General features: G+C 39.2%; 1 protein-coding gene across 10 annotated transcripts in view; it reads left to right on the forward strand.

Annotated features, from left to right (window-relative positions):
- FRY (FRY microtubule binding protein) overlaps positions 1-24,106 on the forward strand; it is a 477,475-nt gene that overhangs the window by 365,590 nt on the left and 87,779 nt on the right. For all 10 annotated transcript variants that reach the window (XM_017538031.2, XM_017538028.2, XM_037741802.1 and 7 more), the window contains 7 exons: positions 3,194-3,348; positions 10,959-11,058; positions 11,388-11,559; positions 17,749-18,005; positions 18,797-18,943; positions 20,071-20,239; positions 21,505-21,595. In XM_017538031.2, the coding sequence (XP_017393520.1) occupies positions 3,194-3,348; positions 10,959-11,058; positions 11,388-11,559; positions 17,749-18,005; positions 18,797-18,943; positions 20,071-20,239; positions 21,505-21,595 (1,091 nt within the window). The remainder of the gene's footprint in view (positions 1-3,193; positions 3,349-10,958; positions 11,059-11,387; positions 11,560-17,748; positions 18,006-18,796; positions 18,944-20,070; positions 20,240-21,504; positions 21,596-24,106) is intronic.

Consider the following 24,106-nt stretch of genomic DNA (forward strand, 5'->3'; position numbering starts at 1 on the left):
TACACAGATACAAACTTTAAATAAAATATTTAAAAATTGAATTTAGTAGTATAGAAAAAAGATGACTCACCATGGCCAAAATGGATTTATTCAAGAACTGCAAGGTTGGTTAATATTCAAATGTCTGTCAGTTCATTTATATATTAACTATATTCACAGAAACTTAAAAGGGAAATACATGATCTTAGATGCAAGAAAAGCATTTGATTAAGTTCTGCATTTATTCATGAGGAAAAACTCCTAGCAAAGCTACAAATAGGAAAGAACATCCTTAGTTTGACAAAAAGCACCTTGAAAAAAAAAACACCCTATAATAAACACCATATTTAATAGTTAATTTGAAAGTATTCTTTCTTAGATTAAAATGACCAAGGAAGCGTACTTTCACGACCTCTATCAACAACATACTGGAGATCCTAGCCAATGAAGTAGGAAAGAAGAGATTATAAAGAATAAAACTCATTGTTCACAGGTGACACAATTGTGTGTATAGGAAATTCCAGTGAGTATTTAGATAAAGTATTGGAATTAATCAGTGAATTTAGCATGGTTGCCGTATGAAAGGTCAAAATGAAAAATCAATTATATTTTAGTACAGCGATGATGAGGAGCTGGAAAAATAAATTTTCAATTATGCCATTTATAATAGCATTTTAAAATTAGAAATTAACATTAAATACTTAGAAATAAACCCACCAAAAATGTGCAAGGCCTCATGCATAGAAATATATAAGGCATTAATAAGAAAAATTAAGCATCTAATAAATGGAAGAATATACCATGCTGCTGAATTGGAAAATTCACTATTGTAAAGATGTCAGTTATCCTCCAGAGTGATTTATGGAGACAATGCAATTTCAGTCAAAATCCAAGCAGGATATTTGTGACAACTGACAAGTTTTTTTAAATACATATATGTATATAAATGCAAAGGACCAGAAATAGCTAAGAATTTTGAACAATATAGACAAAGTGAGAGGATTTACTTTAACAGAAGCCTATACTTATTATAAACTTATGGTCATTAAAATACTGAATTATTAACCAAGAATAGGTATATGTACCAATGGAGTAGAATAGGAAGGCCAGAAAATTACCATGCATTATGTATATGGACACTTGGTTTATTTCAAAGATGGCACTGCAGAGCTGTGAGAAAAAGGTTTTTTTCTAATAAGTAATTTGGGGTCCATTGGATAGCCTTATTAAACAAAAGAAAGAAAAAGAAATTTGACCCTTTCCTTACTCTTTACAAAAATTCATTGCAGGTGGATTGTAGATACAAATGTAACAGCTAAAATAATAGTCTTTAGAAAATAATCCAGAAGAATATCTTCATCCCTGGGGTTACAGTAAGATTTCTTGAGCAGAGTGCAAACATGACTAACCCTAAGGAGGAACTAATAACTTCTGTTCACCAAAAGACACCACTGTGTGTTATAGATATCTCCCCCTTAATGGCTAGGGTGAACAGGCTAGCCATAAAGTGAGAGATATCTATAACACACAATCAGCAGAGGGCTCTTATCTAGAATATATAAATGACCCCTACAAATAAATAAGATAAATACAGACTCAATAGAAAAATGGGCAAGAAACTTAAGCAGTTCACAAAAGAGGTTATCTTACTCACCAGTAAACATAAGAAAAGGTTTTCAACCTCATTAATAATCATGTGTCTTAGTCCTTTCAGGCAGCTATGACAAAATGTCATGGATGTTTATCATAGTGGCTTATCAACAACAGATGTTCATTTCTCACAGTTTTGGAGACCAAGAAGTCCAAGATTAAGGTGCTGGCAAATTTATGTCTGATGAGGGCTTCCTTTCTGGTTCATAGGCAGCAGTCTTTTTGCTGTGTACTCACTTGACATAAGGCATGAGGGAGCTCTCTGGGGTCTTAAAGGGCACTAATTTTATTCACAGGAGCTCCCCACCTCATGACCTAATCACCTCCTAAAGGTCCCACCTGTGAATACTGCCATCTAGGGGGTTAAGATTTAAATATGAACTGGGAGTTAGGGGGATATAAAGACTCAGTCTATAGCATCAGGGAAATGCAAATTAAAGCCACAGGAGACAAAGTTATATGCCATATAATTCCATTTATATTGACCTCAAAAATTGTCCATACTAACCAGTAGTGCTAGAAGTCAGGATAGTGATTTCTTCTGGGGAGGGAAGAGAGGCTGGTGATTAAGAGAGCGCCCATGGAAGGGTTCAGTTTAGTGCTGGAAATAGTCTGGTTTTTGACCTGGTAGTGATCGTAGGAGGGTGTTAAGATAAATCATCATATACGTATGAATTATATACTACTTTTGTGTATTTTGTACCTCAATGTAAGTTTCTAAAGTATAGTTAAAACTTGATTCTTCTCTCGTCTAACTTTTTAATGAAATGTTATTTTAAGTCATTTACAATAATATCATCAGCTTTTATCTGCTGCTAATTACTTAAAACCAGTTGGTGGAACTAGTTTGAAGATGTTTGACCATCCAGTTAGAATATCAATCCCACCTAGGCCCAAACCCTGTGAGTAAAAAAGACAAAGAAGCCAGAATCTTGCCTTTTCACCTGGTTTCAATTGGCAAGAAGAATGAACAACTTGAGGAAGAGGAACCAGAATACTACTTTTTTTTTTTTTTTTTTTAAGAAAGAGTCTCACTCACTCCATTGCCCAGGCTGGAGTGCAGTGGTGCAATCTCAGCTCACTGCATCCTCAGTTCCCCAGGTTCAAGTGACTCTCCTGCCTCGGCCTCCTGAGTAGCTGAGACTACAGGCGCCTGCCACCACACCCAGCTAATCTTTTGTATTTTTAGTAGAGACATGGTTTCACCTTGTTGGCCAGGCTGGTCTCAAACTCCTGATCTCTGGAAATCCACCCACCTTGGCCTCCCAAAGTGCTGGGATTAAAGGCTTGAGCCACTGCGCCCAGCCGCCCCTTTTCAGAGTTAAAAATTGAGAATAAGTGGACCCTATGTAACAGCCTTACATGATCAAATTTAATGTATACGTTTCAGTTTCAAGTTGCAACATTATACTCTCTTGAAGAATACATGACATAAAAACCAGAAGGAAAGCTCAGTCTTCTCTTTCATTTTACTCAATTTATATTGGCTAAGCTGTATCTGTGTCTTTCTCTAGAATGTTCTTTTGTCAACTATGAATAATATTTATTTGCTCCATGTATTCAGGTTCATCAACTTGGCTGCGAAGTTGTTGTCTTGCTACTGGAACTTAATCCTGACCAAATAAATCTTTTTAATTGGGCAATTGACCGATGCTACACAGGTTCCTACCAACTTGCGTCTGGCTGCTTCAAAGCCATAGCAACCGTGTGTGGAAGCAGGTATGAACTTTTATAAGCAGCCAGTGATGAGTGGCAACTATATTTAGGGTTACTTTTTGTGATATGCATGATTGAGACCTGACTGTTTGCAAAGTAAATTCTATGAGAATATAAAATGTTCCCTATATCCCCAGCAGGTAAACTACTCCCTGTAAGGTTGCAGTTCCATTGGTTTTTTTCATTTTATCAGGAAATGATTTGTTGTTATAGTACCTTTCTTTGTAATTGCCTGGAAATTCACAGTGAGGTATTACAACAGGATTTGAAATGACAAAGGAGATACATTACAGGAATTAAGGGAATGTCTAGAAATGTTTATAACAAGGGTGAACTATAGCCCTTCAGCCATCTTTACAAACAATCAAACCTAGGAAGTTGCCTAAAATTTTTAAATTCACTTTATAGAAAACTTCAGAAAGGAAGGAAAGAAAATGTGACACCAAAGGCTCTGTAGATTATAGTTTTAAAACCATTGCCTTTGTTGTGTAAATTAGTCATTCCTTGTAGCCGTTCAGTATGATTTGTGTACTGAAATAAGTTCATAGCTATGATGAGAGGGTTAATAAATGTTCTCCAAGTTGCAAAGCTATTCCCAAGAAAGAGCTTATATATCAGAAAAATTGAGAGAAACCAGCTCATTTATTTTTGAAAATATTCATATAGACTGTCAATTTTCCTTTTTAATTAAATGTTGCACTTTAAATAGCTATCTTGAGCTACCGGATCAAGAGAATAAAAGTGAATTAGTTTTAAATTCCAATCTGTTATTGGTCTAAGTTAATAAGAACAGTATTTTGGAAGATGTCTACTTTTAATAAACCTAAAATGAGCATGCTATTTAGAGAGACAAGTTTCTCCTTAAAATTTTTATCTTTTATAAAGATAGTAGACAACATTTCATATCTAAAGCTTTCATTTTCCATAATCTTAGTAGTAGAGTTTTTATTATAGATTTTAATCTCCATAGAAGTTAGAGCAAATGAATGTAACCAAAACTGTCTGATTTTCCATAAAGTTTTATTTCCTGTTATAAGCATCATTAAAAAATATACTTTAGGACATTACCAAAAGAACATTGTGACAAAAATCTCTTTCTCCAGAATGCTTTTTTTTTAATTTTCAGATATTTCAACATTCTAAAAATAAAGTTTTGTTCACATGACCCTTTGATTTTAAAAATATTTTAGAATCCATGACTTGGACTTCTTTCTTTGACAAGAATAAGTTTCACCTCTTCACTGCCCTTCTCCCAGTGAACCTGGCTTGAACTATCCTAATCAAATTTATTGCATTGCATGGCCATCTCATAAAATATCACACTGCATTTCTCTGAATAAATCTAGGTATTTTTCCTTAGGGAGCACAAATAAATGCTTAATAAATTTAGCAACATAGTCTCAATTTCAATAACATCTCTAGTGACAAAAATATTAGGTCATAAAATCTGCTGTGTTCCAAGTATTTTTTAAGGTATCATTGTACACGACCTGGGTTTCTTAGACAAATATTGCACATCTATTTGGATTCGTGACACTCATCTATTCTGAAGGAAGGGTGGAGGGCAGGGAAACACAGTGGCTTGACCCCAACTGTCCAGATAGTGACCAGCATTTCTGCTATTTCTCAACAAAGGGCATATTCAGAATTTAAAATTTCAGCTGTGGCCTAAATTTGCTCTTTCCCCATAAATTCTCAGCCTGTGTCGTCTAGACAAGCCTCTAGAGAGGCCTCAGCAGTCATTGTGCTTGTCTTTGCAGTACTTTTTTTCAAAAGCAATTGTGATATTTTGAGCTCTTGCTTGATTTGTCTTCTGTAAGTTTGCTTCTAAAAAGCAACTAAAGACCTTATCTTATGAAATATGTTTCTGAAAAGTCCTTTGCAAACTGAATCTTATTTTAAGTTTCTCAAACAAGTTATCTATCCAGTAACTCCTACAAGTCATTTTCTAAAGCAAAGAATCCTTCTTTTAAAATAAATAATTATCTCCTCCTTTTTCAAATAGGCATGATTATATCCTGGATTTATTTGTAGAGGAATATGACAGTTTATAAGCACATTTATTTATTAAGAAACCACTCACAATTGACTTTAAAATACCTAAAAAATTGAATATTTTTAAATGCTCTTGTTGATTTAAATTTTCTATTTTAGTTTTAGAAAAGAGAATTTGCCATTTTTGCATGATCAATGTATCAATGTTGATTAGCTGTGGCAATGGGGAAAAATGGTTCTCTACGTCCTTGTTTTTGGTTACTTTTCCAGCAGTAAAGGACTGTGTGTGAGTGTGAATGAGTGAGTGTGTGCGTGTGCATGCTGTGAACTTACTGTTCTCCAGTCAACACTCTATAGCCATGCCATGCTGTGACTCTGGTGACATTAGGAGATAGAATGTCAGAATAGAACTTGAATAGGACCAGAGGAAATGAGGATAAAGATAGAAAGTGATGGTAGAACTGGCAGTATTAATTTTGCAAAATTTTTCATAAAATATGTTAATCTATTTGATTAAAAGCTATTAAAAACAGCTCAGTACTACAATTTAGTACAAAAAATTGCTTATTTGTCAGGCAGCATTAGTTCAAATAACTATTTGGCTTCTGTATATGTCCTTGTTAATTTTCCCCTCACTCCAAACGAGATTAGAATAAGATAGATAAGGAAATTGGGAAAGAAACTAAATGACTTTCCAAGGTTATAAATCAAGATAAATTGTGTATTAAGAGTGTAGGCCGTTTCTAATCATTAGCTTAATGCACCAGAATTCTCTTCACATTTTAATTAAAAACATAAAAATTTCATTATTTTTACTTTTACCCTGCAGCACACTCTTAAAACATGTTAAATAGATGTTTTAGAATTGTATGTGAGAACAAAGTACAAAGTATTGATTTTTAAAGAATTTTGTTGGATTTATTTTCGGTGGTGGTTTTCGTTGGCATTGTTTGTATGTTTGTTTTTCTTTAAGTTAACTTTCTATAAATCTTTCCTAATTTAAGTCAGGCCTAGCAAATTTGAATTCCTAAAAGTAAATGCCCATTTCTTCAGGTAATAACATCCATCTGTCAACAAGGAAGACGGACAAAGTTTATGATTCATAAATCCCAATCCCACTACCTAACTGATGATAAATAGCCTTATTTGGTTGTGTCAGCCACCTGGAGTATTTCAGGAGAGCAGAGTTGGGAAGCTGGGCTCCGGAAACATACCATCTTGGGTTCAATCCTACTCCACCTCTAACCAAGCTCTGTGTTCTTGAACAAGCTACTACAGATGCCTACCCACCAGTAAAATAGGGTTAATGGCAGGGTTAGAGTAATGATTAAACGAAAACAAACTCTTGGTCTAAGGCCTGACACGTGGTAAATACCCCATAAACACTGTTATTCAATAGTTGTTGGAGGAGAACAGCTGTGAAGTAATCCCCTCAATTAACTAGTGAAATCTTTCTCTTCAGAATACCTCAGAGCCATCCTGACCTTTGTCACTTAGTACTAGGTAAGCCAGAGCTAGCGGGCATTTCCCAAATTCTTCAACATCTCCTCTCTTCCAGATAGTTTTATTTCTTGTTTCCTTTTTGAGTCATATCTACCTCCCATATTTATTTTATCATTTGACTTTTATTTGGTATGATCACAGCTGTCTTTGTTTATCTTTTACCCTTCCTCTGCCTATGCTGAATAATTAAATACTGAAAGGTATAAGATTCCATTTCTCAGCCTGTTTTCAACATCTAAGTACAGACATTTTATTTGTACTCTTTTGCTTATTTGAAATTTTCTCATTGTTTCTTCCTCTTGGTTTCTTTCATTTTCTGAATCTGTTATTCTTTCAATGTTATTGCTCATGAATTTTATTCATAACATTCAACAAAAAAGTAAATGCTCTAATTACAAGGTCAAGTGCATGGCCTTGCCTAGTAAGAGAGAGGCTGAGGCTTTATCTGTCCCTTTCCTGCCTTTAAATTCCCAGCAATCCAGCAATATATTTGGCATATATATAAATGTATTAAATTCCAGTATCAGAAGACAGAGATGTAGGAAAGCATCTCTGCTACCGTAAGACTCAGAAGGGAGTTTCCTTTCTACTTTTATAGGTAGAAAGGTCTGTTCCAAGATACAGCAGTTTGTAACAAGTCCAGATTACACTGGCTATGAAATGCACTATTGTGGGTTGTCTAGGAGACGCGAGGCATTGTGGATAAGAGCTTGAATTGTTTGAAGTCAGACTTACCTAGGAGTCTGGCCTCCACCACTTCTACATGACCTGAAGCAACTACTTTTCTCTAGGCCTTGAATGCTTGTTGTGAAGATTAAATAACAATTCTAAATAAAGGTCTTGGCACAGTACCCGGCACAAAGTAAGCACATGATAACATCATTGTCACACATTTTTCAATATTATTCTTAACACTCATCATCATCCTCACCGTCATCTGGGGGTAGTTCCCCAGTTTTTCCCATCAGACCCACCAAACTTACACTGTATTCAGTTAAAAATACAAGTTACAGAAAAGTAATCATTTTGGAGTGAAAATTAATAAACCTGTTTTGGAGGGGAATATAGCAGTATCTGCCAAAATTCTTAATGTGCCCTTTGACTCTGCATGACCTCTCTATGAATTTTTTTCTAGAGAAAGGCCAGCACATTTGGTGTTTGTAGCACACAATGAAAAATTGAAAACAGTCTAAATGTCTATCAATGCATGTCAAAAGTTGGATTCCCCAGGAAATAGACTGAGATGGATATTTGAACGCAGGACATTTATTAGGGTGTGCCCTTGGGGTCAGCATCTATGGGGAAATGAAAGAATTAGGACTGAGAAGAGAAAAGAAACCTCAGTCATTCCCACTGGGGCTGCTGCTGGGGAACAGCTATGACCTTGACCTAAGCAAACCTCTTTGGCTGAAGGCAGTTCCCAGAGAAGGCTTCAGATCAAGGATTCAGCTGCTATCAGTTTAGCTGGAGGATTGAGTGCCTCGTCCTGAAAGAAGGATCTAGGTGACACACCACAGTACTCATTACAAGAGTAGTTGTTTATGATATGTTCCTAAAGTGAGCCTTTATAGTTAGTTAAGACTGAAGTGAGCGTTGTAGTTCAGGAAAAAGCAGATCATCAAACAGTACAGACAGGTAGTATAATCACATTTATGTTTAAAACCCTTTGCATTGAAGGAGAGGTATTTTGATGCAAATGTTCACATGTAGACTTAGAAAACAGCTGAAATGTCAAAATGTTGACAATAATTGCCTCTGGGATTAAGAATAACAGTTGGGAGAATGAAAGGACATGAGATACTTCGTATTTTATTTTATTCACCTACCTACAAGCAACACCAACTTGCAGCCTTGTGAGGGAACCATCTTTAGGTTGGACCCTCTAGCCTTATGTGTTGCTTGAATCTTTTAGAAGAAAAATATATTCATGTATTATTATGTCATAAAAATTAATATTTGAGTAATGTTAAAAGAAGAAAAACGTTTTCATGTGTTTAACCAATTCTTACTATAATTTCTCACTGAACTTAATGTAAAATGGGATATATTTATAGTAGGACATGCCTTTCTGAAAGGGTGATTCTCATTCTGTTTTCTGTTGCTTATAACAGAATACCTGGAACTGGATAATTTGTAGAGAAAGCAATTTATTTCTTACAGTTATAGAGGCTAAGTCCACAGTCAAGGGGCCTCATCTGGTGAGGGCCTTCTTGCTGATGGAGAAGTCCTGATGGGCCTTCAGGACTCTTTGCAGAGTCCTGAGATGGCACAGGGCTTCACATGGCAGGAGAGTTGAGCATGCTAGCTTCTTTTCCTCCTCTTATAAAGCCACTGGCCCTGCTTCCATGATGTCTGTCAGTCCATTAATCCATGAACAGATTAATCCATTCATGAGGGCAGCCTCATGACCCAGTCACCACTTAAAGTCCCCACTTCTCAATACTGCCACATTGGGGATTAAATTTCAACATGAATTTTGGTGGGACAAACATTCAAACCAAAGCCGTGATTGTTCTAAAACAACTTCTTAGACAGTGTAATTATGTAGAATCAAAAAAATGAATCCCAAGGAAAAACAGCTAATATGTTTTTCATCTTCAAACTATCTTTTTCTTCCTGGTTTGTTTGAAAATAAATAGTAGTTACCCACCTTCTACATATAAACTGTTCAATAGTTCAACTCAACGAGGTGCAGTTGTTCACACCTGTAATCCCAACACTTTGGGAGGCCAAGTTGGGAGGATCAGGAGGTGAAGACAGCAGTGAGCCATGATCAAGCCACTACACTCCAGCCTGGGTGACAGTGAGACCTTATCTCAAAAAAAGAAAAGAAAACAAAAAGTTCAACTCACCAGGAGTTTTCTGCTTGTGACTTCTTTTCCACTATAATCTAAGAAAATGCATATAGTAAAAAGATGACATCTTTAAATAGTATTACATAGCAGGAAAAAAATGGACTTAATCCCTCTATTCTATGTGGTTATACTGCCAATTGCTGCATAATCTATTCTCTGTGTTCCTCTCCCCCCATCCCACACACACTGTCAGTTACCAAATCCTGCTGATTTTATTTCCTTATTATTTCTCAGATCCCTCCCTCCCTTCTGTCTCTACTGCCTGAGTTCAAGCCCTCATCAGTTCCCATTTGGATTCTTGTAACAGCTTCCACTCTTGGCTCCGTACAATCCATTCTCCACACAGCAGCTAGCGTGATTCTTCAAAAAGTGAATGCCATTGCCTCCCTCCCCGTGGCAAGTCCTGTAGTGCTTCTCTGAAACTTTTAGGGTGAAGTCCATAGAATGGTTATCTTCTGAACCCACCGACTGCCCTAGCCTCACCTCCTATTCCTCTACTTGTTTATCGTATTCAATCTACTACACAAAGATTCTTCCCTTTTACAATAGGTATCATGCTGTTTCATTCTTGAAATCTTTCAAAATGCTGTTCTCTGTCTGGAACACTCCTGTACTACCCTTTCCGTGACCTGGCTAATATCTCCTGATGCTTCAAGACTCATTTTACTCATTTTCTCTTGAGAAAAGACCTCCCTAAGCCCACACCTAATGTAGGTGTCCCTCATCAGGATTCTTGTAGCATGCTGTAGATGCTCCCTCCATAACACTCATCAGAACTAGACTGTACAGGTTGTCTCTGTGACGAAACTATAAGCCCTCCTTAAGAATAGAGACCAGCCTTGCTATCTTCGTATCATCGGTACTTTGCACGCTGTTCCTGATAACTGTTTGGCACTTAATAAATTTAGATAAATCAAATGAAAATATTAATTCAGTGAGCTATTGAGAAACTTAGTACATGTATCCTTTTCTGTCTTTTTCACTTGTCATTGGTTTTCATTAAAATCCATTTACATCACATGGACTTTTGTGTTCTTTTATCTCGATGTCCCAGTATTTGATTTTAAACCAAAATAAAGTCATTTACCATTATCTACCAATTAATAGCAAAAGAAGGAGGCAAAAAATGGCCAAATGGGGGTGGGGATGTCATCAATAAGTGACCGTGGTCAGCATGCCAGCTAGAATTTTAAGAGGTAATAAACTAGCTATGCTGTCTTATAAACCATGCTGTTTTGTTTCATTTTGTTGTGTTTTTAGGAACTATCCCTTCGACATAGTGACATTGTTGAACCTTGTTCTATTCAAGGCCTCTGACACCAACAGAGAGATTTATGAAATCTCCATGCAGCTCATGCAGGCACGTATCATTTACTGGCATAAGAAACTATCTGTCCTCGAGTGTACAAAATAGAAACGGTATTTGATTACCTAATTGCCGTTTATTGATAGGCCTTTGTTTATTTCTGCATATCGTTTGTGGCTATGAAGAGTGAGAAAGCAATTATATAATCTTTTCTAAATATACTAATTAAATTATATAATCTTTTGTAAATATACTAATTTAATATGGTTTTAAAATAGGCATTAATTAGTTTTGTTACTTCTAAACTTTGTTAAATACAAATGCTCCTGAGATATCCAGCTAATGTTTTTCATACTACTTTTCACTTTCCTACCTCTTTATAGATCCTTGAAGCAAAGCTTTTTGTATACTCAAAGAAAGTTGCTGAACAAAGACCAGGAAGTATTCTCTATGGAACTCACGGCCCACTGCCACCCCTCTACAGTGTGTCACTTGCCCTCTTGTCATGCGAGCTGGCCAGGATGTACCCTGAACTTACACTCCCCCTCTTCTCAGGTACCAGGCAATAGTCAACAATGACATATGTGATCATTTCTTTGCTCTAAGTAATTTTTCCTTTTAAATTCTAGTTTGAGTTATGGCTGCGCACAATGCCACTCATGCCTATAATCCCAGCATTTTGGGAGGCCAAGGCTCCTTGAGGTCAGGAGTTCGAGACCAGCCTGGCCAACATGGTGAAACCCCATCTCTACTAAAAATACAAAAATTAGCCAGGCGTGTGGTGTGTGCCTGTAATCCCAGCAACGTGGGAGGCTGAGTCAAGACAATCACTTGAACCTGGGAGGCAGAGGTTGCAGTGAGATGAGATTGCACCACTGCATACCAGCCTGGACAACAGAGTGAGACTCTGTCTCAAAAAGAAAATTTAGAGTGATAATTAATGATAGTAAGTTTGTAGATCACAGTTACTATGGGCTAGATCCAGTTACAAATGAAAGTAAATTCAATAAGTTTTTTAAATATAAAAAATAAAGTTCTTTATCTAAAATAGTGTAGGTATAAATATACATATAACAAATACAAAGATGCTTAGATTCATAATACGAACTTCTACATACATTATATATATGTTTCCCAAAGAAATAAAATTCCCACAAAAGCTAAATATGAACAGTATAACTTATAATACATGTAGTTGCTGCAAGTTGTTTGATGATGTGGTGATAGTGGTGGTGTTTTGTAGCTTGTATTTTGCTACATATATAAGTTATTGAAAGTTTGAATTTTTGCACATTCTTTACAATCTTCATAAATAGTTTTTGTGAAAATTTGTTTTTAAAGAATTGCATTTGTCAACTAACTTCTTGCTTAAGTTCCTGTGGCACTTTGCAAAGAGATAGACTTTGGTCTCTTGAATTCGTCCTCTTTTTCCATCTCTATCAGTACCTCACCACGACTTGTCCATATCCGCCTCAGTCCTTCCCTGCCTCTGCATACCTGACTACAGTTCATCCTCCATGCTGCAATCTATCCACTATGCAAAGCCAAATATGTACAGCACTTAACTCCATAGTGCTTCAGTCCATCCACTGTGCAAAGCCATATATGTACAGCACTTCTTAACTCAACCTTCTCTGCTCAATTACCCTAAAAATAACTGATAACAGCCTACAGTTAGTGAGAGGATAGTAGGTACTAGGCTCTGTGCTAGGCACTTTATGTACATTGCATTCATCACTTAATCTTTACAACCCCTGGTATAGTATAGTGATTAGAACAGAGGCTTTGGAGTCGGGCAGGCTTTCTCTAGTTGTTTGACTGTGGGCAAATCATAGAACCTCTAAATTACATTCCTCATCTGCAATAATAACGACTACCTCATAGGATGTGAGGATTAAAATGATCTAATGAAAACCAAGCAGTTGGCCCAGTCCTGGCATGGAATTATCACAACTGCCAGCACCACCAGCATCACTATTTTACAGATGAAAAACTAAGGTTTAGAGATGTTAAATAATTTGCTTAACACTATATAGCTAAGGAAGCAATGAAGCCAGAATTAAGTCTAGATCTGTCTTCCTCCAAAGCCATTGCTATAAAATTAGAACTCCTTAGCCAAGAAAAAAAAAAACCCTCCTTTTTTGAACTTACTTTCTATCTTTTCATCCAAGAATCCTCTCTTCCAATCCTACTGAATCTTTGACCAATGATCCAGGACCTCTTGTAAATCTTTGCTTCTGTACATGCTGTTGAATGGCCCTCACCCCTTCTTCCTAACTTCAACTTTCCTTAAGATCTAATTTAATATCCTCCTCTACTGTGCACACCTCTCCATCTACCTGAGGCAGAGTTAGTCACTTCTTTTTGTAATACCTGAAACAGTGGAAAGACCTATGAAAAGCCTTTTTAGTAAATTAATTCTCTTCTTGCAAAACTAAAATTTATTATCCACTTCAACCAAGATTTGAGTGCTGCCTACATGCTAGGCACTGTGCTTGGGTTTCAGGAATACAGAGGGAAATAAAAGTCTCTTCCATCAAAAGTTCATAGTCTGGCAGTAACGATAGATGTTCAATCAAGCCAGGCATGGTTGCCGATGCCTGCACTTTGGGAGGTAATCCCAGCACTTTGGGAGGCTGAGGCAGATGGACCACTTGAGGCCAGGAGTTTGAGACCAGTCTGGCCAACATGGCAAAACCCTGTCTCTACTAAAAATACAAAAATGGTGGTGCACGCCTGTAGTCATAGCTACTCAGGAGGCTGAGGCACGAGAATTGCTTGAACCCAAGAGGCGGAAGTTATAGTGAGCTGAGATGGTGCCACTGCACTCCAGCCTGGGCAACAGAGCAAGATTCTGTCTCAAAAGAAAAAAAAATGCAGGTTTTTAAAAAAGGAAAATGCTCAATGTATCAGACATGGCTGAAGGAGTAATCAATTATTGGGCCAGGAATATCAGGAAAGACTTCCCAGAGAAGTTGATGTCTAAGCTGTACTTTGAAAGAAGAGTAGAAATTTGCAGAGCAGACAAGTAGTTAACAGACGTTACAGACCAAGAGACTATCGCATATACATTGGCTTAGAGTTATAAACTAGCATGATGTAATTGGGGGATTATATAGAGGTCAGTTTAGGTAACATAACATGCAGGAATGGGAAAAGCTAGAGATGGTCGTGGACAGACACAGAGTCCAAAATCATATCTTGGAAGGCCTTGTGTACCCTAAGGGGTTTGTAGGCCAGCAATCTTCCACCCATGCTTTTTGAATCCCCCTTCAGAGCTCCGTAAACAGAGAGATCATCCAGGCAAGTGGCTGGGGTTTTGAAAGCCACTGATGAGTTGCAAACAAGAAGAGGAAATATCAAGATCAGAATGCATTTTAGAAAGCCTGGTTGCAGTATGGAGGCTGGATTAGTGAACATCCAATCTAGAGAGAGGAGGCTAGTTAAGAAACAATGGCAATAGTCCAAGTAGGAAATAATAAATGATAAGGGCCTGAACAAAGACAGCCCAATGAGACTGGAGAGGAGAAACCAAAGTGAAAAGTTGCCAGGCAAATGCACAGAAGAGAATGCTACCGTGATATCAGGGAGGTCAGTGGTGATAACCCTCCTAGAAACCCAGTACAGGGAGAGAATGTTTGGGGCAAGGCAGGGACCAGGAGCTCAGCTCAGGATGTGGAATGCAGGCGTCTGCGGGACTTCCTCCCATGTGGATGAGACTGGACTGAGGGGAGGTCAGCACTAGCAATTCACAGGAGGATGGCAGGGATTAGAGCCGTGGGCACCGATGAGATCAGGAATGGAGAGAGCAGAGTGGAAAAAAGGGCCTGGACACTTCTGCAGACCGGTCCAAGGAAGAGCAGAAGGGTGAGAAGGATTGCAGGGAGAAGGGTTTCATGGAAACGTAGAGGAAAAAGAGTTTTAGAAGGATAGAGTGAGCAGTCCACAGCCTCCAATGCAGTAGAAAGATCCCAGAAGAGAAAGCCTGAAAATGACTCTGAGTTTCGAAATTCATTGGCAGCTGTCAGTAGTTTCTGCAGGGAGGTAGCGGCAGAAGCCAGATCGCAGTGGCCTGGCTGAGAAAGAATGTAGAAAGAGACGCTGGCTCTCCAGTGGGGTGCAGAGTCAGAGGAGGAGTTTTAAGGATGAGCGATAATTGGAGCATGTTTATTGGCTGAGAGGTCGACACTAGGAAAGTGGGAGTGGTTCACAATTCAGGAGAGAAACAGTCCAGCACGTTTAACGAGATCAGAGGCTCCTATGAGTTTCAAGCAGGTTCAACCTACATTTCTTTCAAGAATTACCTTTTGGCTGTTTTGACTTATGGTAAATTACTTTTTTAAAGTAACACAGAAAAATTAGGAGGTTATAATAGATTCCAAACACTTGTTTCTAATATAAACCCCGTGGTGAAATTTTTATTGCCTATAATTTCAAGTGACCTAATTACTTTTAAGCAGCCAGACAAGTTGTTCAGGTCCCTCCCAAAAGAGCATCCACTGACATCTCACATTTTATTTAAAGCGTTTCCGGAGCGGTGAGTAAGGGGCTGTTGACATGTCTATGGCATTTTTCTTTTCTTGTTCCCTCTTAAAAAGGGAACTACCCTTGCCTGTCCAGGAGCTACCTGGGAGCCTGGGATACCTCAGACTGACATCTCTACTCTCTGGGTACTAATGTCTGTCAGACAAAATGCAGTTAACATAATAAGCAAATTACGTAACACGTGAGAAGGTTATCTTTGCTACAAAAAGTCTGTAGATTTTTATACCATTGTTAAAAGATAGGTCTTTTTAATAACTGCTCTCTCTCTCTCTCTCTTACTGGTTTTTGGGTTTTTTTTCCCCCTCTCCAAAGTCCAGATCCTTCTAGTGGAGTTTAAATAGTTCTCCCACCATAAAACTATTCTAAGTCTTTGCACGCAGAAGTCATTTTTCTCCACCAAATCCCCACAACACTCTGTTTGTGCCTTTCTGGTGTCATTTGTCACTGCTTCCCTTACCCCAGAATGACTTGTCAACATAATTTGTCTGAGTCTCTCTCTTTCTTAGGGACAGGAACTGCATCATTTGTCAGTCTTTGCTGTCTTTGTCATGCCTAGCATAGTGTCTTGCACCTAGAAAACACCTCATACTTTGGGACAAATGAATGTTCTGATTTTTTTTTTTTTTTTTGAGTTGAAGTCTCACTTTGTCTCACTGCAACCTCCACCTCCCAGCTTCAATTTGTGTCTCACTGCAACCTCTGCCTCCCAGGTTCAAGCGATCATCCTGCATCAGCCCCCCTAGTAGCTGGGATTACAGGCACGGGCCATCATGCCCAGCTAATTTTTGCATTTTTAGTAGAGACAGGGTTTCACTGTGTTGAACAGACTGGTCTCGAACTCCTGACCTCAGGTGATCCATCCGCCTTGGCGTCCCAAAGTGCTGGGATTACAGAATGTTCTGATTTTATAAGGATTTGAGTATGTGATATTATAACAGTTGCATACATCAGTCACATCCATAAATGTAGAAATTAAGTATATTTTGAAATTTTGACATATATAATAAAACACAATAGCTTAGCACTGTGTGATTATTATATACAACATTATGGTCTTCAATATAAAAAAATTATGATTTTAATTTTAGGAAAAGGGCCAAATCAATTAAAGCTGCTGTTTCAGAGGATCCAGTGAATTATCTTGGTATAATTCCTGGCATCTGTGTTGTTCTATTATTTAACAGCCATGAGCCCTCTAAGTGAGATTGCATCGCCACACTGTATCATAACACCTGCATGAGACCAAGCTTTCTAATTTCCCTGAGGATAAGACACCTTCTCTAGATATGAGAAATAGGAGATTACATCGGAGCCTACTGCATATACATAAAGCTATGCTTCTCTATCTAAGAAAGTTTATTTGGATTATAAAATGAAATGCTGCTGGCAGTGAAACAATGCCAGAGTGCTCTGAGAGAAAGTAATGGTGAAATGTGACTGGACCAGACGTAGGGCTTCACTGTTGGACTCACTTGTCTCACAAGGGACACACAGCTCTTGGCAGGCACCTTCCACGTGCTTAGCAGTTTTCAAGAAGACTCTGCAAACTAGATTTATTCTTCTTAGAGATCCACGTCACTTCTTAACAGCCAATGATTCATGGAAGACTCTTTGTAAAACACTGGGTTAGTGGAAAGATAATCATTGGTGTTAGAATGATCCTAACCACAATTTGTGAGAGCCTGCTGGATGATAGGTGCCGTGCTGAGCACGTTGAATTTATTATGATTATATCTTTTAGTCATTTCAGTAGCCTGATGTGGGGCCTTAATCAGGCCCATTTTAACAGATGAGGAAACTGAGGAGCAGAGAGGTTAAGTAACTAGCCCAGAGTCACATGCAGCCAGTATGTGGTAGAACTGGAATCTGAACACATGCCCTTCTGACTCTGAGTCCCTGATTTTGTCCACACTCTGATAGACATCTTCCGCTAGCAGTGGATTTGCACTCACTCTGCTTATACCAAGCCTGTGCTTGCCCTGCAGTGCTATATATTCACCTCCACAGGGCACCAGATGTGGAGCAACAAGCTTGCAGACAAGCCTTGGTTTTAGGATTCTGTAGCCTGGGGGAGCTACTGTATATGAAAATGCTTTATAAATGTAGGACACTGTTCAGCCTGCAAGTTGGCATTTGAATTTTCATTTATTTTGGCGGAATAAGATATGGATGGCTCTCTGTCCCTGCAATTCTCTTTAGAGGTAAGCCAGCGATTCCCCACGACACACCCCAATGGGCGCCAGATCATGCTCACCTACCTGCTGCCCTGGCTGCACAACATCGAGCTGGTGGACAGCAGGCTCCTCCTCCCAGGATCCAGCCCCAGCAGCCCAGAGGACGAAGTAAAGGACCGGGAGGGCGATGCGACTGCTTCTCACGGGCTGAGAGGAAATGGCTGGGGCTCTCCAGAAGCCACGTCACTGGTCCTGAACAACCTCATGTACATGACGGCCAAGGTAAACTGAGGGGAAATGTGCTTCAAGTAGCATGACTCCATCAGCAGAAAAAACCCTGGGTTAATCAAACCCCATGCTTCAAACCCAGGGAAAATGAGATTCCTTTAAAATCACATGAATGGGGATAAATCGTGGTGATGGTTGCATGGTAATATGAATGGACTTAATGCCACAGGCTGTCCACTTAAAAATGATGATGATGGGCCACACGTGGTGGCTCACGCCTATAATCCCAGCACTTTGGGAGGTCGAGGCGGGTGGATCACAAGGTCAGGTGATTAAGACCATCCTGGCCAACATGGTGAGACTCCATCTCTTCTACTAAAAATACAAAATGTGGTGGCACATGCCTGTAATCCCAGCTGCTCGGGAGACTAAGGCAGGAGAATCACTTGAACCAGGGAGTCGGAAGTTGCAGTGAGCTGAGGTTGCACCACTGCACTCCAGGCTGGTGACAGAGTAGAACTCCATCTGAAAAAAAAAAAAAAACTGGTGATGATGGTAAACATTCTGTTATGCATATTTTACAGCAATTTTAAGAATAATAAAAAAAATAAGCCTAACATATTAAAAACTCACCTAACATATTAAAAACATAGGTATTGTGCATGACTGATTAGTGCACTATTAATTACTGTTCACTGAAAGATGGCATCTTTCTGATAAATAGTCCTGTTTCCCCCTTCTTGTGATTTTGAGATGGTCATGATCCTCAAAACTATTTTCAGTCAAACATTTTACCTCCTTACAGTTTTCACACATCTCTTGGGCCGGTTTTTATTTTGTTGTAGTATGGAGATGAAGTTCCTGGGCCAGAAATGGAAAATGCTTGGAATGCTTTGGCCAACAATGAGAAATGGAGCAACAACCTGAGGATCACCTTGCAGTTCCTGATTAGCCTCTGTGGGGTCAGCAGTGACACAGTTCTTCTGCCCTATGTAAGTGTCTCTCAGACCTTCAAGAGTGATTATTCCTGCAGGGACTCCCATGTGCAATTTGCAAGTCAGAATGTGCTCTTTGCCCCAGCTAAAATAGAAATGTCCAGTTTGTCACATGAATCTCCTGTGAGCCATCCCGGCATTACATAAAAGTTCCTTCTGCCCCTAGACACGGGTTATGTGTGCGAGTAATGCCTCTATCATCTCCTTGCTCTGAGCCTTGAGACACAGAAACCTATTAATATAGGGGGTGGATATTTTTCTGGCAGTTACTGAAAGCTGCCTTCTATAAATATTAGACCTACTCTGTGAGAGACAGAGTAAAATGTTGTATTATCACTAATAAAATATTTCATGTTTATATCTTGATGCTCTTGAAACAGAATAAAAAAGCAGAGTATCCAGGTTTTTCTCTTTAAATTAAATGGTAGAAGAGAGAAGTAAGTACAGAGAAGTCCTTCTGAAATGTCTGATATTTACTCTTGGCATTTAAAAGTGATAGGATCAACAGAATGGACAGCATTTTTAAAACCCAAACTCAATTGGCTTTTCTGTGCTAGTTGTTTTTGTGACAGGTTTATGCCTTCCTGCTGCTTTGAGTCACATAAGCCTCACTGCGGCTTGCAGGGCTTCGGTTGGCCCATGAGGCCTGTGATAATGTGGAGCTTTAATCCAGAGTTATTTTTAAAATCTAAAACCATAAAAACAGCTAAAACTCATTTGTTTCTTGGGGAGAAGAGAATAGCAGGGGACTGGATTCTGTTTTAAACAAAAACAGCTAGCAGTTTTTTTCCCAGGGCTTGTATAAATAAAATTATTTCTGAAGATGAGACTTGGATGGCAAGTTTTCAGTTTCAGTAGAATTCACTTGCCCCAAAAGTGACTTTTTAAAACTTAGCCATTAGAAAAGGCAAGGGCTTTAAGAACACACTGCTGTCAGACGTGCAGGTGAAGAGAGATGAATTTTAATCCAAGCCCTTAGTTCATCCTAGGATAGCACAAAGATTAGCTATCAGGGTGACAGCTCCTGCATGATGACACGTTTATCTAAATGAGAGGCTTAATGGTCTGGCGTTCTTATGGACTAGGTCTGTGAAACATCCCTTGTTTTCTTTTTTTCTCCTCAGATTAAAAAAGTGGCAATATACTTGTGCCGTAACAACACCATCCAAACCATGGAAGAGCTTCTCTTCGAGCTGCAGCAGACAGACCCCGTGAACCCCATCGTCCAGCACTGCGACAACCCGCCCTTCTACCGCTTCACGGCCAGCAGCAAGGCCTCCGCAGCAGCCTCGGGTCAGAAGAGCAGCTGGGCAGACGCCTGGTCACAGATCCCTGGGGTTTCCTTTATGTAGATCCAGAAAGGATATGAGAATGTATTTATTACTTTTTTCTTACTCCTGCTTGTGCATTCAATTATGAGATGGCTTAAGAATAACTGAGACATGGGCTGGGCACAGTGGCTCACGCCTGTGATCCCAGCACTTTGGGAGGCCGAGGTGGATGGATCACTTGAGGTTAGGAGTTCAAGACCAGCCTGGCCAACATGGCGAAACCCCATCTCTACTAAAAATACAAAAAATTCAGCGGGCATGGTGGTGTGCGCCTGTACTCCCAGCTCCTCCCAGGAGGCTGCAGCAGGGGAATCGCGTGAACCCAGGAGACAGAAGTTTTAGTGAGCTGATAATTGTGTCACTGCACTCCAGCTTGGGTTACTCTGTCTCAAAAAAAAAAAAAAAATCGAATAACCGAGGCTCTTAGGGACTGTAGGGTTAATGAAATGATCTTGTAAAGATGACTGAGAATCTGTGTTCCAAGCATCTTCCATCATAGAACTTTGCATTTCAGCCGATCCCAGCCAGGACACTGCAGTCACTCAGGAATTTCATTTCTGCACACTCCTATTGTATCTGGACGCTCTCTTGGCTAATATTCCCCCAGTGTTGACTAAGATACCCTCCCAAAAGTATTATCACTTTTGATAAATTGGTGTCTCAGCATCCTTTGATGAAATATATGCCGTCCTCCTCAAATTCCTTAAAGCCTGCCTCCCTTCTGCTGACCTCATGCAGTAACTGCCTTCTAATTCCCGCCTCCCCTAGTCTTCTGTGCTCTCCGTTCACCCTGCACCCTGCCACCAGAGCAGGGTTCTTACAGGGAAGCAGTACCACAGCAATCAGAAGCGCTAGGTACTTGGCCTTACTTCGCTAGCATTAGTTTAATAACTCCTAGACCCAGAAATACTAAAGCAGCCAACAGCAGGACCAGCCAACATAAATAAGCTCATTACCTAAGTGGCCACGAAGAAGGGCTCTCAAGAATGTAGCCTCGCTTTACGAGAGTTAAGGAATTTGGTTTGACCATAGCAGATGTCTATGATTCATTTCAGTGATGTGGTCTTGGAAAGTTGTTTAGAATGTCTGAGATTGTGCAGGAGATGTAAGAAATCTTCCAAACATAAGATTTTACAGGAAATCTTTCCCTGGAATTTCTTGAGACTTGAGCTTGACCCCTCAGCTTGCATCTTTTTCTAAGTGTTTTTCTTCCAATCCCATCTATAGGAACCACCTCTAGCAGCAACACAGTGGTTGCTGGCCAGGACAATTTCCCAGATGCAGAAGAGAACAAGATATTGAAAGAATCTGATGAAAGGTTGGTGTACAAATTTGACTTAATATCCGGTATAGTGTTCCGCAGTAATCGATACAAAGACATCAATACAGGTTTGTGGAGTTTCATAAATTTTGCACATACATAAAAATCCTTCTTTGTTCTTATAAACCCAGACCTACTTCCCAACTCTACTCTGTATATTCCTAAAAATAAGAATTGTTTCCGTGCAAAGTCAGAGATGAGAAAGATTAAGAAGCGTGTTGTTCTGGTGGTGGAATTCCTCTTACCCCAGGGCTTAGTAAAAACCATGAGTTGTTCTCCTAGTGGGACCAGACCATCTGGAATTAAAGAGAATTGCCATGTGAAATTTTCAAATCTGATTGTTGAATAATTTCTTAGAGATAGAGTAATCATCTTGAGGTGAGTTATATGAAACATCATCATTTTTATTTTACTTTTGCTTTGTCCTGTCTTGGTTAACCAAGAACACCATCTTTTCCTGCCGAACAAAGTATCCATTCCCTCCACATTAGCTCTTTAATAATAATATTTCCCCCATATTTCAGCCTTCTTATTGCCTTGCCTATGAACTACTCATCAGTAGTCAAATCAGAATCACTCTTTCCTGCAGTTGATTGTGAAGAACAGGGAAACCAACCAGGAGAGAAAAAACTCAAATTTTAAAAAATGAAAATTAGGATGATCCTGATGGTATTGGAAAATTCCTTGGCTGAGCATTTTATAGTGAAAGGTAATGAGGGAGCCCTTTTACTGAAGAAACTAGTAACAAGGATGAGATCCTCACTAATTCATATTAAAGATAATTTAGGGCTGAGCACAGTGACTAACGCCTGTAATCCCAGCACTTTGGGAGGCCGAGACAGGCAAATCACAAGATCAAGAGATCGAGACCATCCTGGCCAACATGGTGAAACCCTGTCTCTACGAAAAAAAAAAAAAAAAAAAAAAAAAAAAAATAGCCTGGCATGGTGTTGCATTCCTGTAGTCTTAGCTACTTGGGAAGCTGAGGCAAGAGAATTGCTTAAAACCGGAAAATGCAAGTTGCAGTGAGCCAGGATCACGCCACTGCACTCCAGCCTGGCGATAAAGCAAGACTCCATCTCAAAAAACAAAAAAAGATAATTTAGGGGATCAAATAATGAAATAACTCAGCCCAGAATGCCCTGGGGAGCCCATAGTGCTTCCCAAGCATCCTGAGGATTTCACTGTGTGCACTGGGACACAGCAGGGGCTGACGTGGAAAAGACCCGACACAGGGCTGCTGCCACCAGGGCTCTGAAGGCTCCTTCCCTAATTCAGGCAGCTGCCAGATTCCTCACTGCGTCACTGAGCGGCTGTGTTACCTTTAGGCCGATGCTCATCCATACTGGCTCCCCTTCGGACAAAAAGCTCAAACCCAGCAGATCATGAATTATAGACCTTGTCCTTTGTAGTTCTCTAATAAAGGCCTTTATTTCTTTCTCCAGAATGAATAAAGGTTTTTATACTCCACATATCAGTGAAGGTACAAGATTATTAATTGGCATGTTATTTTTAAGTCTGTATTTGCTATTAATATTACCTTCTTCAGAAAACTACCTTATGATAAAAATCACATTGTTTCTCTAAAGATATTTTTACTTCCTCATTGGAATGTAACAGTCTTGATCATTTATTGTTTCATCTGAGTTTCTCAACTGATTATTATTTGAGGTAGAAACATGGTAGATCCCCATATATTAACATCTCATTACGAAGGCCTCTCTTTAGGGCCAGAGTTGGAGTTTCCTGCCTAAAGTTTTTAGTGGTGGCTTTGAACTTAAGAAGCCAGTAATCCCTCTAATATCAAGATCAGAGAGCATCTTCAAGAGAGATTTCCTTGTTTAGCTCTTACTCCTGCTCTGTCATCATATCTGTTCATCATTGGAAAGCCTGATACAATTATCTACCCATATATATCACACATATACATACACATCAGATTCTCTTATACTATTTATCTAGCTATAACATATTGATTGATCATATTCAAATACATGTGCAAACATATGTCTGTGAACATTCTATCCCAATGGATACCATTATTCCATTGATCCTGTACTGCACCTACACTATTTCTCTACCATATTCTTTCTTTTCTATGAAAGTAGGCTATGCCCTCAGCCTAAAATCCTTTTTTCTCTTCAATCTACTTATTACTCTTCCCTCCTTGTACCCTGTCATGTTGATATATAGGTACTTACAAACACACTTATCTCAACCACCAGATTTTTTTTTTTTTTTTTTTTTTTTTTTTCGCTCTTGTTACCCAGGCTGGAGTGCAATGGCTCAATCTCGGCTCACCGCAACCTCCGCCTCCTGGGTTCAGGCAATTCTCCTGCCTCAGCCTCCTGAGTAGCTGGGATTACAGGCACGCACCACCATGCCCAGCTAATTTTTTGTAATTTTAGTAGAGACGGAGTTTCACCATGTTGACCAGGATGGTCTCGATCTCTTGACCTCGTGATCCACCCGCCTCAGCCTCCCAAAGTGCTGGGATTACAGGTGTGA

The sequence above is a fragment of the Cebus imitator genome, unplaced genomic scaffold (genome assembly GCF_001604975.1).
Source record: "Cebus imitator isolate Cc_AM_T3 unplaced genomic scaffold, Cebus_imitator-1.0 Scaffold108, whole genome shotgun sequence".
Classification (NCBI taxonomy): domain Eukaryota; kingdom Metazoa; phylum Chordata; class Mammalia; order Primates; family Cebidae; genus Cebus; species Cebus imitator.